Genomic DNA, 15,580 nt, shown 5'->3' on the forward strand with positions numbered 1-15,580 from the left:
TAAAACTACATGGGTATATAAATGGGTAAATAATTGTAAATACATTAACACCGTACGTCGCTTCGGAGAAAAGCATCAGATAAATGTATCTGAAACAAAATTGTGACCGTGAGAAACTCTAGCTCCCTCTACAGGGCAAGGGACTTGCATCCATGTACTGTGAAATTGTCTATGAGACTGAAGTACAGTAGCAGCAAAGCCAGCCACCCTGGATTCAATGGACAGCCATAAACCTGCAATGGAGTCAAGAAACACATCTCACAAAGATAACTGTTTTAAAGGCAGGACGAGTCTCCAGCATCTCCCAGTTAAAAACCCAGGCGCAAAACACATGGGAATCAAATGGAGGACAAATGTGTGATTATGCGCCATCAGTAATCATACTCATATATGAAATCAGCCCAACTAATTAATGGATAAGCATGACAGTCAGCTGGGTTTACAGTATGTCTGGTTGCCACAGTAACTGACAATTACACATGATTAAGCTATGAAAATCCTGGATGGCAGCTGAGAAGATTTGCTGATAGCCAAAGTTTCAGTTTTAGATTTCCTTCCAGTTTCCCTGCCTAGAGCACTGTCAGTGGGTATTGTGAGATGGTGTAAAATAGCAAACAATCTAAATAAGTGCCTTTCTATGACACCAAAAGAAGTCCCAGTTGTCTGTGAGCACTCCATCCCCCAACATGTGGGGCCTAAATAAGGGATCACCTACCCTACGACTCCATAGCTCATGACCGCAGCTGAAACGACTGAGTAGTACGTGTTGGCGTATGTTCCCATGGTAACTACGTCACACATATGCATATCCTGCAGTGAAATTTAATGTGAAACCTGGGGATCTGCCAGGTCAAAAAAGGTTCATGAGCAGTACTGCTTAAACATGAGTTCTGCTGATGTGATGATTATAATGTTCAGCCCTACTGATAAGTGTAAGTAATCATTTGCTGCAAACAGCAGTCACATGTATTTAGTAATGTATTTTATGGTCATTACTGGTAACGGATACTGGTTTTTACTTTACTTCCTATAGTACAGGAAGAAGGCACATTAAATTAAAAAAAGGCATAAACTCATTTTTATATCTGTACAGAGACAGAGAAAGCATGTAAGGCAGAACAAGTGTTTATATTTTAGATTTTGAAGGCCGGGACTTTAAGCGCATACACAGCCATATCACAGGATGAGAAGTGGATTGGTCCTCAGCTGCTGGTACACGTGAAGCAACTTTGCTGTTATCCCCGATGATGTTCCCACATCCAAAGCGGCACTTCCACAGGCTTCCTGAATCTCCTCAAAAAGAACCTGTGTGCAAAGGAGGAGGGCTCAGAGCAGCACCAAAATTGCACAGCGTGTACCTTGTTTTACAATCACACATTTCAGAGCACACCCTGAATACTCTACTGGTGGACACACCTAAGAGAGGGTTTCTTTAGGCAAACAAGCCCATGTCTGGCCATTTAAGCCTAATGCTAACTCTTTTCACAAAAGGACCTGTGGGGTAAAAAAAGATCTGAGCTTTTCAGTTTTGAAGACCCACCACAGCCTCTGCAGGACACCACAATGCACTGCGATTATTAAAGAAAAAGCCACTTGAGTGGCGGTGGCCCTTAGAGGAGGTCCATCAGCTCACCTCAACACGCTCCAAAGCTCGGCACAAGCCCCGCCCCTGCAACTGTGCAGGACCCTCTGTCTCCATGGCGACCTCTTTAAGTAAAGCCTGTAATCAAAGTAAGAGTGATGCATGGCACAAAATGAGACCAGAGGAACTTAAGAACCAGCCGTTAATAAAAGCCCATGCAGTTCTCTGCTTCACAGGGGAGCACAACTGACTCAAGTTAGAAAACAAACACAATGGCAAAGTGACCAGATTTAAAAGCACAACCGTGGAGGAACTGGCACAAAACACATACAGTTCCTGGATTCATGTGGGTTTGCTCTGGTTTCCTTCCACAGACCAAAGATATGCTTCAAGTGAAATGGTTACTCTCAATTGCCCTTAGTGTGTGTGTGTGTGTGTGTGTGTGTGTGTGTGGATGACTGTGTGTGAAGGCCCTGTGATGGACTGGCATCCCATCCAGGGTGTCCCCTACCTCATGCGCTATGCTCAAACCATTTATCCAACCATCCATTTATCATTGATTTTTACCCACTTTTACACCAAAGCATAAGCTGCAGCACACTGACAGCACATGACCACGATGACATGTTATGCAACGTCACCCCTGCACCCCTCTGTACCTGGATGCGACGTAAAACACTGTAGTGCAGTCCGCAGAGTGCGGCCACAGAGGAGCTCTCCAGCAAGAGTTCCACAGCTGCGATCGGCCTGCCTTCACCCAAGTCCTCGACTGACACCTGTGCAACGAACACCGTGCAAAAATCTGGTAAGACCTGGACATAAGTAATGTGCAGTAAAAGATGATGATGACAATGGCACGTAACTCATTTTTTGTTCGAACTGCCTACAGTGAAGAACTGAAGTCTTTAGTGATGAGAAACAGACAACTACGCACCTCTTTGGCCATGAGCCTCAAAGTGTTTCCTCTGGGACAGCAGGCACACACCACAGAGCATTGTGGGTCCCTTCTAACCCCCTTGCCAGGGCAGCCAGATAGCAGCCAGGTCAGCAGGGAGCTGCAGAGGGACCCGGTGCCCTTCAGAACAGCCCTTAGTAACACAGATGATACCCTGATGGTGGCGACAAATGGGCCTCCTTCTACAGTTCCAACCCCAGGGTCACTGGAGCTCTGGTCCTGCCGCTCCCCTCGCCGTGCATCCAGGAAGGTGCGGACAATGTTTGTGGAGGAAGCAGAACCAGGCCTGGAGCTACTGTTCTCATCTGTAGGACCAGTGACTAGCATACAGTCCAACCAATCCACAGTGGTGGTGTCAAGAGTCAGGCTGATGTAGCCTGTGTTCGAGGTCAAACCAGACGATGGTGTTCCTTCTGTGAAGAGGTGTCCAGCTTCCACAGCTCCCAGAATGCTTTGCAAAGAGTACACAAGTGAAGAAGTGACCTTCAAAGGAAGGGGTAGCTCATTCCCAGAGGTCAAGGGCAAAACCATTTCCGTATTTTTACCTGGGAAGAGTTTTTTGAGTGGGAAGGTGTATGTTTTGGTTGACACCCTGCCCTCTGGGTTCAGGGCACTGTATGATGGGATAACCTGTATACACAGAGTCCAGCCTTGTTCTAGAACATAACTAGAAGAGTTCTCCAGGGTGCACTGCAGGGTCAGGGAGTCCTGCTGCAGTAGACGGATCCACCTAGTCTCAAAGTGGATGCTTATGGGCGGCTTGGAGACAGGGGGCACCTCACTGCCCTTCTGCATGGGCAGCAGCAGGCAGCAGACATTAAATACCTGATTCAGCTTCTTCAGAGCTTCATTCCTCATCTGAATGCTGCTTTTCAGCGAGGCTGCTCTATAAAAAGACAATACCATTTATTAATTTGGCAGCACTCTTACTGAGCAGAACAGAACCAACATGGACCATTTACAACTGTGATAAAAACAGGAAAAAAAAAAAAAAGGTGACTTCAAGGCTACACCAATTATCATAAGGGTATTTTACAGGGAGTGGAAATTGTAACACTGTGTGCATGTATTAGAATAAACTACATCTTAGCAGCCTTCAAAACATAAAAAGCCTACACAATGCATCCTTTTTACAGAAAGGTTCTTTATCTGACGAGGTGCTTTTCAAAAGGCCCATCGATAAATTAAAAATACATGACGGACTCACTTTTCAAACGGCAAGAAATCTTGAGTGCGACCGAAAATATTTGGAACCAGAAGAAAATGGTGGAAAAACATGAGTCAACGTCCAAGGCAGCATAAGGCATTGTGAGCACCGACGGCAGCACTTCCAGTCTCTATCCTCATACATTTTTTATTGAAATATTAACTAGTACAGTAGAGACATAATTTTCTTTATTTCATAGCAGAACATGTACATGATTAATGACTGGGCTAAATTAAAGAAATATAATAGTCACTGTGTGCTTTACATCAATTTCTTTGAGTAAAGTTGCCTGTCGTCCCATGTGATCGGACTATGAAAGCGTGTTTGTGTACCTAACATCCACCTAACATCAAAAGAATGTCAGTCACATCAAGCCTAAAAATCTCAATGAAGATGTTAGATAAATCATGGTTACTTTGTTTTATTTCATGGTTATTAATAATTGTTGTGTGTTGTTTTTACAGGATTGTACGTTACTTGCACTCTCTCTTCACTTGTTTATTTGCATTTTAGTTTTTTTTGTTAACTGTCTGTTTCAAGAACCAGTGAATCAAAGAACAGGTTATTATTATTGACTAAAACTTCTTAGTGTTCTTGGGGAAACCGCACCAATGAAAAATGAGTCGGAGTAAGAACAGAAAAGGATGTATGACTTAAAGGTGCCATCATTAAAAAAAAAGATTTAAAACCACTGGTGCAGGTAGTCAAACCTTTTAACCGATGGATCAGTTCTGCAACCTGGTCCCAGGAACGAGTTCTCATCAGACAGATGCGGCACGCTTAGTACAATGTAGTATTTTACTTCTATACATCACAGCCAATGTTCTCTGCAATCTCTAAAAGGGTGGGTGTGCAAGAAACTATTTTTGTGCACAATTTTTAGCCATATCTGAAATATGTTTGCCATTATGACAAAGAAGTTGAACCACCTGACATGGTATAAATTAAGAGACTGCAAAAAGGCACAGTTTCAGCGGTAAAAGCGAGGGCAAAGACAGTAACAGTAAATAGCAGTACACAATGGCCTGAGAGGTGCTGGCTTCTGACAGGCAAATTACTGTTGAACAAAGTGTTTTATGACTGAAACACGTGCTCTACGTGTGCTCAATGTTGTGCCATGCAAGCGAATGAGGTGTGTGCGTGTGCAGGAGCGCACAGCTTAGTGGAAGCATTGATCGCAGCTCCTTCAACGGTTCCAAGAAATCCTCCAGACTCACCTGTCTGACAGGTTCCCAATGCTGGTAAGAAGGTCCCTCACTTTCTGACCCACCTGAGTGGCAGAGACCCTCGGAACATGACCTCTGTCTGACTCCTGGGGCAGGGTTATATCCAGCAGCCTCCCTCGGACAGTCACGGCCACGAGGTGTACGGCCCCTGCAGAAGATGTGCGGATTAAACCCTGTGAACTCCAGTACCCCCCCTGCACGTAATATTAACCAGCAGCAGAATGAGTGTAATTCTTGAGAAGTACGCAGTGAATGAGGTACGACATTTTCATCAACGTATACTAGCGTACCGCACTGTTAGTGGCAAAGCTCAAAAGCACCAAATTAAGTAAAAAGGGCTAATTTTCTTATGCAACCTGGCGGCTGCAACCTTGTCTTGAGCTTAGGAACCATCTGACTTCGTGAACACGTCAATTGCTCAAAAGCTTCCCCCCCCAAAAGAAAGATCTTTTTTTCCCCACATTATTACTGAGTGTTCGGCAGAAATATCTATAATTCAACGTTTGACGGAACATTATCGGCAAGTTTTTAAAAATGCTCTTTCAGAAGCAAATTGAACTCTTACTACTATTTAAGTTACTTAGCAGAACTTTGTATCCAAAGACACTGCAGGAAAAATGTACAATTTTAATCTGGGGTTTCTGAAGGGCACTCATTCAAGTACTTAGTGCACATGTGGTACAGGCACAGTACCTGTAGAGGTATTTGTTGGTTTCGCCAGTGCTATCAGCCTACTGACATTCAAGCTTCTTGGGTAAGGAAAAGATGGAGGTGGGTCTGCATACAGGTTTTCCTGTGCGGTCCTGTCCAGGGACGAGCCAGTGACCAGAGGCAATGCCAGGAGGTCAGAGAGAGTGCTGTAGTAGAGGTGTGTGCTACCGATGCAGGCACACACTACAGGACCCGGCACGCTGCATTCCCGAAAAACAGGAGCCTTGCCCCCTTCAGCCCTGTCTCCAACTTGCACAATCAGCACTTTGCCAAAGCGGCTGACCGCCAGCAGAGCATCGCCGCCACTCGAGGTCCCAGCCAAGACAACTGGCTCTTCCAAGCTGTGGAGTAACTTCACCCCTGGCTTTGCATCTCTGTTCGCAGACTGCGGCAGGGAGGGCAGGCAACAGAGCCGCCCATCGGGAAGCCCGCAGACTACCACTGGGGTTGAGACGAGAGACACGTCGATGCCAAAAAGGAGGCCAAACAGAGTCGACTCCAAGAAGTAATGTTCTTCACCCTCTGGCAGCCCAGATGCAGCACTGAATGCAAACACGCAGCACAGTGCAGGCCACTCGGACACCTCATTGGCTTCTGCAGCAGCGCTGTCCACAGGGCCCACAGGGACACCACGCTCAGCTAGCTTCCTGTGACGGGTTCCGGGAGCATCTGGTGTCTCGTAAAATTGGAAACGCCACGTGCCATCCGCCGGCCCTACTGTCACAAGGATGCTGTCCATCACAAGAAAGGAGCAAGCGGTGGGATCTTCAATCACGTGGGAGTTAGGCGCAGATGCGGGGGACGATGAAACCCTGCAAAGGTGAAAAACAAGACATTCTACAGCTTTGAAGTTCTCGTGATGAAAGCCATTCCCTCAGTTTTGCTGCTGTACCTGGGGTGCTGCGCAAGATCGATGTAGTATATCCTGCCGTTTTCACAGAGAGCGTAAAGGCCGCGTTTGCGAGGACTCGACGTCACGTGTCTGATGGCACCCGGCAGCTGATGGACTCCCTGCGAAGCGAGAGATACAAGACCTGTAAGACGGGCAGGGTGGGAAACTATCACGAAAGAAAGCATGTCCCTCCCACAGGAGACCAAACAATTCCCTGGAACAGTCAAAGATCAAGTCTGACCTCTGGTTGCCGCAAAGTTTTATGAGTTATTACATTCTTATCATGTATGGGGAAGAAATGATTGTTCTTCCAGAATCAGAATGAGCTTCATTGCCAAGTATGTTCACACATACAAGGAATTTGTCTTGGTGACAGAAACTTCCACAGCACAGACAGAATGACAGTGACAAGATGCAGATGAGAAGATAGAATATGTGAATAAAGGATAAAAAATATATAAAGTACACAATATACAAAAATAGTCACTAGACATTATGTATGTACAGGTATGTTCTATACAAATGCAAGGGAATGTGAGTAAGAGATATGATGTGATAAATAGATATAATTAGAAATATAAATAGCGTTGTGTATTGCACTGGTTTACTCTCTAGGGAGGATTTAGCTGTTCACGAGGTAGATGGCCTGAGGAAAGAAACTCTTCTTGTGCCCCGAATAAAGCTGCTGCTAAAATGAGTTTAAGCACAAGAATGTGTGTTTCCCCCAGTTTCCATCGTCCAACTCTTCTGGCTGACCCAGAGGAAGCACAAACTCATAACTCATATGGGTGGCACGATGGCATATTCTCCCTGTGTCTGTGCGGGTTTCCTTTGGGTGCTCTGGTTTCCTCTCACAGTCCAAAGACATGCTGTTCAGGTTCCCCCACAGTGTGTGTGTGTTCCACTGATGTATGGATGAGGGACCCATTGCAAGTAGTGTATAATCTAGCAGTCACCTTGGCGTGTGGGCTCATAGTATCCATTGGAAATCGCTTTGGAGAAATTAGCGTCTGCTAAATAAATAAATAATAAATGTAAGTGTAAAAAAAAAATGGTCAGCTTGGCCACTCTGCTGCATCGCACACGAACGTTTCTTCACTTGCCGTCACTTTGCGTTCCGCGCTGTTCCAGAGGACCACCGATTTGCTGCCGTTGCTTAGCAACACGTCCGTCCCAGAACACAGCACCGCCGTCGCCCCGGAAACACAGCCGAACTGGGCCTCGAACAGGGAGCTGACGGAGCACCGCAGAGCCTCCATGATGACGGGCCGACGAGCGGTTCGCACGCGGAGGCTACAGTGACGACACGTCTGAGGCGGGAAGAAGTTGCGGCTCCACAGCTGAAGACCATCGCGTCAGCACGTAAAAATACCGGCAGCGCACAACTTCCCCGTGAAGCAGAATCTGGAAATAACTCATTTAAAAGTTACGCTGAGCGTCAAAGACGACAATCCCCCCCCTATTGCAGAAAAAATAGCAAATTCAGTGCGCAAAAAAGCAGCCCTTCATGGCGTCCCTGTTTGGCGACTTTGACTTGGAACTCGCGCGTCCCCCGCCCGCGCACCGCATCCAGCCAATCAACGTTCGATGACACGAGTCCCGCAAAAACTACAACTCCCAAAATGTCGCTCAAAAGTCGGCGGGGGCGACAAAAGACTACAATTCCCACAATGCCGAACAGGGCGCCCAGCGTGCGGCTTCCAACCAATCAGTGCACTCGTTGGAAATTTAAACCTGGCACTGATCGCGCGCCCAGTTGTGTGGGAGTAAGCTGCGCAGAAATCCTCACTTTTAAACGTACACGGTCGGCTGGAAATACCCATTAAGAAGCGAGCTGGTGAAATGGATGTGTTAAATGATGAACACACGAAAATGTACTTCTATGAGAACAGACTAAAAACATATTCGGGGTGGCCGTTTGACGAGGGTTGCGCGTGTACTCCTGAGAACGTGAGTATTATGGTCATGGGCCCAGCGAGTCCATCTTTTTTTTTTTCCCCCCACAAATAATAACGTAAAAGACGTGCATGTGTTGTACTGCAAGTCTGTGAGTCATTTTCGGGTGAATGAGTCATGCCTTTTGGGGCCAGGAGATGGTGTAGTGGTTAGGGTCACCCCAAATCTAGTGAAGCTCCTGGGTTTTAAATCCCAGTCTTGGTCAAGGTGTCTACCCTGACCTGATTACAGTAAATGTGAATCTTTGGAAAGCTCACACAATAAGATGGCTTGGATAAAAGGTGTCCCATACATAAAGGTCCATTACGTGAATATTAGCCAGGTGTCTTTTCTGCTGGTTACTGATTTGATGTCCTTTTTCTAGATGGCCAGAGCCGGCTTCATCCACACCCCTTCGGAGAACAGCCCGGACGTTGCCCAGTGCTTCTTCTGCTATAAGGAGCTGGAGGGCTGGGAGCCCGAGGACGACCCGGTGTAAGAGGGCCCCCTTTTTCCCATATGGATTAGTGTTGAACCACAGATGTGGAAATGGCGCTTAGTGGGTTGGAAGCAAAGCACCACGCGAGTGGAACGTCTTCTAATTGTGCATTGAAAAAATGTTAATTTCAGCAAAGTTATGGATACGGATGGGGCGGAACAAGGGCTCTCGTATTTCCCAGCTGACACCTGAATGCAGAAATGCGCTTCATTTTTGTTCAGCTAGAGCCATATTTTGGAAAATTGAGCTGAAGAAAATACAAATTGTTTATATATTTTAAATTGTATCTCCTCAATGTCAGTGTAAATGTAAATGCTGCAGCCCAGTGGACTCGGGTACGATTGCTGTATGGGGCACGTGGTGCGGTGCGGTGCTGACCCGACTTGCCCTCCCTCATTTCAGGAAGGAACACAAAGCGCATTCTCCTTCCTGCAGTTTCATCACACTGAAGAAGGATGTCGGCGAGCTCACGGTCGAGGAGATGATCAGACTCCAGAAAGAGAGGGAGAAGTTCCTCATCGTGAGTGATTCTACCTTTGAGATAAACTAGAGATGGTAAACAGGATGGTTGTGTATATTCATGTTGTATTACACATTCTTAGAGCACAGTTAATGTGTTATGGTTAAATCACTTTATGTAGTTGAGGCTTTTCTCCTAAGCGCCTTACAATGTTAAGCTACTTAGTTATTTTCCCATTTATGTAGCTGGGTAATTTTTATCCATCCATCCATCTATCCATTTTCTTGGCTGCTTAGTTCTCCTAGGGTTGCAGTGGCAATAGTGAGAGTAGAGAAGCCCAGATGTCCCTCTACCTTGCAACTTCCTGCAGCTCAACCCAGGGGATCCCCAACCGCTCCCAGGCCAACTGGGAGATAGTCTCTCCAGCGGGTCCTGGGCCGACCTCAAGGCCTCATCCCAGTTGACCGTGCCTGGTATACCTCCAAAGGGAGGCACCCAGGAGGCATCCTTATCAGATGCCCGAACCACCTCAACTGGCCCCTCTCAAGGCGGAGGAGTAGCAGCTCTATTCTGAGTTCCTCCCGGGTGGCCAAACTCCTTACCCTGTTACGGAGAGTGAGTCCCACCACCCTATAGAGAAAATTCATTTCAGCTACTCGTATCTGCACTCTTAATCTTTTGGTCATTATGCAGAGTTCATTAGCACAGGTGAGGGTAGGAATGTAGACCGACCGGTAAATAGAGAATTTTGCCTTATGGCTCCACTCCCTCTTCACCACTACAGTCTGGTACAGTGACCACATTACTGCTGCCGCTGCTCCCAGCCTGCAGCTGATCTCACACACTCTTCTCCCCTCATTTGTGAATAAGACCCCAAGATACTTGAACTCCTCCACCTGGGGCAAATTCTCTGCCTTTACCTGAAGGGGACATACCATCCTTTTATGTGAGAGAGCCATGGACTGAGACTTGGAGGTGCTGATCCTCATACAACTGCTTCGCGCTCGGCTGCAAACTGTTCCGGTGCGTGCTGGAGGCATCCGTGTGACGGTGCCAAAAGGACATCATCATCTGCAAAAAGCACACACATCACCTTCCGGCCCCCACATAGAATGCCCTCCTGACTTTGACTGCGCCTTGATATCCTGTCCATGAAAACCACAAACAGGAGACGGGACAAGGCACAACCTTGGCGGAGTCCAACACCCACAATCAACAGGCTTGACTTAATGCCGAGAATGTGGACACAGCTCTCTCTACATGTAGAGACTGAACTGCCCACAGCAGTGGCCCCAGCACCCCATTCTTCCGAAGCACCTCCCACAGAATTTCCCAGGGAACATGGTCATAGGCCTTCTCCAAGTCCACAAAACACATGTAGACTGGATTAGCAAGCTCCCATACCCCCTCAGTTATCTGCAAGAGGGTAAAAAGCTGGTCCACTGTTCCACAGCCAGGACGGAATCCAAATTGTTCCTCTTCAATTTGATATTCAACTATTGGCTGGAGCTTCCTTTCCAGCACCCCGGCATAGACTTTCCCAGGGAGGCTGAGAAGTGCGATACCCCGATAGTTGGCACCTACTCTCCGGTCCCATTTCTTAAAGAGAGGGACCACCAGCCCAGTTTCCACTCCAAAGGCACTGTCCCCGAGGTTCATGCAACATTGTACAGGCATGACAGCCCCACAACATCCAGGGCCTTAAGCAGTTCTGGGCGATTCACATCCATTCCCGGTGCTTTGCCACTGTGGCGTTTTCCAACGATCTAAGTGACCTTCACCAGGGAAATGGACTCTGATACCTCGGAAACCTCTGGCCCTGACTTCTGAAGGGAGGCATATCTCTCGGGTTTAGGAGTTCCTCAGAGTGCTCCTCCCATCTCCTGACGATGTCCTCATTTGAGGTCAGAGTTTTTCACCTTTGCTGAACATAGCTTGAGCGGAGGTCCTCCAACCTCTCCTGGGCTGCCGAATGGTTCTCCAGAACCTCTTTGACACCAACAAAAAGTCATTTTCCATAGCCTCTCCAAACTCCTCCCATGCTCCGGATTTTGCTTCTGCAACCGCAGCAGCTGCTGCATTTTTTGCCTGCCGGTACCTATCCGCTGAATCGGGAGTCCCCAGAGCCAACCAGACCCTAAAGGCCTCCTTCAGCTTGACTGCTTCTCTCACCAGCAGTGTCTACCAGCGGGTTCTTGGGTTGCTGCCGTGACTGGCACCAACAAGCTTTTGGCCACAGCTGCCCCTAGCTGCTTTCACAATGGAGGTTTTGAATAGGGTCCATTCAGACTCCATATCCCCTATCTCTTCCAGAACCTGGGAGAAGTTCTCACGGAGGCGGGAGTTAAAATTATTCCGGACAGGGTTCTCCGACAGTCATTCCCAGCCCACCCTCACTATATGCTTGGGTCTACGGGGTCTCTCACACCATCTGATCCATACACCACCAGATGGTGATCGGTTGACGGCTCAGCACCTCTCATCACCCGAGTGTCCAGAACATGTGGCCTCAAGTTAGATAAAATGACTACAAAGTCAATCATTGACCTTTGGCCCAAAGAGCTCTGGTACCAAGTACACTTATGAGCATCCTTGTGTTCAAGCATGGCGTTTGTTATGGACAAACTATGGCAGCACAGAAGTCCGATAACATTTCACCATTCGGGTTTAGATCAGGCAAGACGTTCGTCCCAGTCGCCCCACTCCAGGTTTCCCAGTCATTGCCAACGTCAGCGTTGAAGTCCCCCAGCAGGACTACAGAGTCTGTAGGTGGGGCCCTGTCCAGAACCCCACCCACTCTGTCCAAGAAGGTCAGATAGTCTAAACTGCTGTTTGGTGCATAAGCACAGACAACAGTGTTTTCCTCATCGACCTTTAGTTGCATTGAGTTGAGCCTCTTGTCCATGGAGGCAAACTCCAGCTGTATGGCAGCCAACTGGGGGCTTGTGAGTATCCCCACACCTGCCCGGTGCCTCTCACTCTGTGCAACTCCTGAGTAGGAGAGAGACCACCCCCTTTTGAGGAGTTTGTAATGGTTTAAAGTTGTAATGTGTAAATAACACCTCTGTGTTCCAGTGTAAAGAAAATAAGTACAATAATTAAATTATAACTTTTATAGTTTGTTACCACCTTAATTGTTTACAGTAAGATCTGGGGGACCAACAAGTATCGTACTGGTTGGAACTACCAGTTTTGACTAAAATTACCCAGCTGTGTAAATGGGTAAATAATTGTAGGTTGCTTTGGGGAAAAGCATCAACTGAAGGAAATAATGTAAAAGCAGAACATGAGCTCCCTCTGCCCCTCGGAATTGCTGGATCCCTTCCAGAATTCAAAAGGGCCTCAAAACATTTTTGAGACCAGTTTCTTTCCTGATCTCTGAACAGCGCCATAAATTTGCATCTCACCATCTTTCTTGATCACTATTGTATTTTCTATCCATTCCATCCATCTAAAGCTCATTTCAACACGCTTTTGTTTACCCTGAGTTGTACGCTGCTTTGGGGGAGGTGTTTGCTAAATTAAGAAATGTAGATTATAATTAAACTCGTCATTGTTGCTGATGAGGCCCCCAACTGTAGTGTCGTCAAACTTGATATGATTTGAGCTGTACTTTACAGTAGTCATAATTCCACTTCTGTTTACCCTGCTGACTCATGACTGTACTGCAAAGTACAGTTCAAATCATATCAAGTTTGCTGACAACACTACAGTTGTGGGCCTCATCAGCAACGATGATGAGTCAGCATCCAGAGAGGAGGTGAACCAGCTTGCAGAATGGTGTAAAGACAAGCCTATCTCTAAATGTTAAGACTAAAGAGATAATTATTGACTTCAGGAGAACCTGAGTAGACCACTCACCTCTGCACATTGACAGCTGTGGAGAGTCAAAAACTCCAAGTTTCTTGGTGTGCACATGACAGAGGACTTCTCCTGGACCCTGAACACCACCTGCCTAGCCAAGAAGGCCCAGCAGCGTCTCCATTTGTTACGGAGGCTGAAGAGAGCCAAACTCCTCCCCCCCCCCCATCCTCACTACTTTCTACAGGGGGATGATAGAGATCGTCTTGACCAGCCGTCTCGCCGTGTGGTACGGAACTGCACAGTCTCCGACCGCAAAACCCTACAGCAAGTGGTAAGAACAGCTGAAAAAATCATCGGAGTTCCTCTTCCTGCCATCGACTCCACATACAAAAACCGCTGCATCCGCAAGGCCACCAGCATTGTGGACGACCCCTCTCGTTGCCATTTGACAGGAGGTACAGGAGCAGCCATGTCACCACCAGCAGATTCCGCAACAGTTTCTTCCCTAAGGCAGACTACTCAACACCCAGCTACCTCCTGACGCTCACCTGGCTCCGTCGAACAATTAACTCAACGCTACACTACTCCACAACTGCCTACAGCTCGCAGCCATACCCGCGCCCACGTCCTGTGTATTTATTGTCTTGTGATATGTTCTGTGTCGCATCGTGGTCTCCGAAGAAACGACATTTCGTTCCACTGTACGCAAGCTGTATAGAGGAATGACGACAAGAACTACTTGAACTTAACCTGGGGTGGCTGACGCAAAATGCCAGGCTCTGAATTTCAGAGCATTATGTCCAATATCGAGGTCCTGGTCATGGAGTGGAATTGATGCTGTGGCTTAATTTGAATAAAATGTGCTCCAAATTTCATTTATAAAACATTGTCATTTGGCCGGATCAGTGCTGTATTTGCATTCAAGTGGTGGTCTGTTAGCGCACATCTGTTTTACGGGAATGAGATATTGCTTATGTTCAAGTGAGCGTCTGGTGTCTTTGCTCGCTGTTTTCCAAAACGCCCATTAATGTTAATCTTCTTTTTCAGAAGAAGAAGTGCAGTCAGATGATTGAGAAGTTTGAGGAGGCGTCGAAATCAAGAAGAGGCGAGTTGATCAAAACGGCCGTGGATGAGGAGTGAAGAAGTGGAGCTCCAGCATTGTACTTACTCCGAGTTTGCGCGTTTTTACCCTGTTTGTTTTGTTTTCTCCTGTTCTTGTGCTTTTTATTTGTACTCTGTCCTTCATTTTTACACACAGTCCCATCCATTAGTGGACAAGGGACCAAATAATGGGGTTTTGAGTGTTTTCCCTGAGTGCTTTCGCACTGGGGCTCTAACAGAATGCGCAGTGTGCGGATTTGTTTTTTTGGGGGGGGTCGTACTGCAGATGTCGCATCTTCGGAGTTCTTTCCCTCGGAGGCACTTGATTACGCTCTGCATTATTGACTCATTATGCAACCCCAGCGACATGTGGCCCTTTATTCTTTTAGTGGAGGCGTGGAGGGGCCTATCTATTGGCGAGTTCTCATCGTTCCCGCCATTGACCGCATCGCCCCTCGGCCAAAGTAACGTGATCGTTGCTCACCTAATTCCCTGCGGATGTCTAGGTTTGCGAGGACCCGACATCTCATCTGTGGAGGTTTTCCTGTCTTTTGTGGTCCTTCAGAGTTACTTGTCAATGTACATAAATGTTGTTTCTGAATTTCTTTCTGTAAATTCATGCAGTTAAATTTGTAAAATTAAAGGACTTTTTGCTTTAATAAAAGAGGTGTTACTTTCAAAAAAAAAAAAAAAAATCATGTCACGAGTGGGAATATAAAGAGCCTTAAACAGTGGGCCTTTTTAGGGCTACTAGGCAAATTTTTTTTTTTTTCTCTTTTGAGTTTTTAGGCAGATGAGCTTATTTTGTTATGAAATAAGTCAGATGTGTGTGTGATGTTCATACGAGTGTAAACTGCTCATGTAACAGAAGTTGTGTTGCTGAAAATAGCCAGAGGTTAGGGTCCTGTTTTTTCTGTTAATAAAAATGTGCCTGGACACCAGCCTGACGTTCTGGTGCAGCGCATGTTTGTAAAGAGAGTACGAACCCAAGCAATGACGTCTGTGCTTTTGCGCTTTCCAGCTCTATAACACTGTAGAAACTGCCCTAAGGATCTTTGGGTGCACATTACAGTTAATGTCGCTAGCATAATGAAAAAAAAAGAAATTTTCCCTGCATATAAATTAGATTTAGGACACTTTCTTGAGGCAGCTGATGGTTATGCGCTCTCAAGGTGAACAGCGTGTGTTAGATGAAATTGTCCTTAACT

The 15,580-nt window shown here is 46.7% G+C and overlaps 2 protein-coding genes across 2 annotated transcripts; one reads left to right on the plus strand and one right to left on the minus strand.

Moving 5' to 3' along the window:
• Positions 1 to 61: 61 nt before the first annotated feature.
• Positions 62 to 8,154, minus strand: faap100 (FA core complex associated protein 100). The gene is made up of 8 exons (XM_018736247.1): positions 7,677 to 8,154; positions 6,574 to 6,692; positions 5,664 to 6,493; positions 4,962 to 5,118; positions 2,517 to 3,423; positions 2,242 to 2,358; positions 1,634 to 1,720; positions 62 to 1,305 (listed from the first exon to the last, which is right to left on the minus strand). The coding sequence occupies exons 1-8, from the start codon at positions 7,830 to 7,832 to the stop codon at positions 1,177 to 1,179; spliced, it is 2,502 nt and encodes an 833-aa protein (XP_018591763.1). The 5' UTR covers positions 7,833 to 8,154; the 3' UTR covers positions 62 to 1,176.
• Positions 8,155 to 8,305: 151 nt separating this feature from the next.
• On the plus strand, positions 8,306 to 14,911 carry birc5a (baculoviral IAP repeat containing 5a). Its single transcript, XM_018736351.1, has 4 exons — positions 8,306 to 8,523; positions 8,894 to 9,003; positions 9,410 to 9,527; positions 14,319 to 14,911. The coding sequence occupies exons 1-4, from the start codon at positions 8,416 to 8,418 to the stop codon at positions 14,409 to 14,411; spliced, it is 429 nt and encodes a 142-aa protein (XP_018591867.1). The 5' UTR covers positions 8,306 to 8,415; the 3' UTR covers positions 14,412 to 14,911.
• The last annotated feature ends 669 nt before the right edge of the window (positions 14,912 to 15,580 follow it).

Source organism: Scleropages formosus, chromosome 3 (genome assembly GCF_900964775.1).
Source record: "Scleropages formosus chromosome 3, fSclFor1.1, whole genome shotgun sequence".
NCBI classification, from domain to species: Eukaryota; Metazoa; Chordata; class Actinopteri; order Osteoglossiformes; family Osteoglossidae; genus Scleropages; species Scleropages formosus.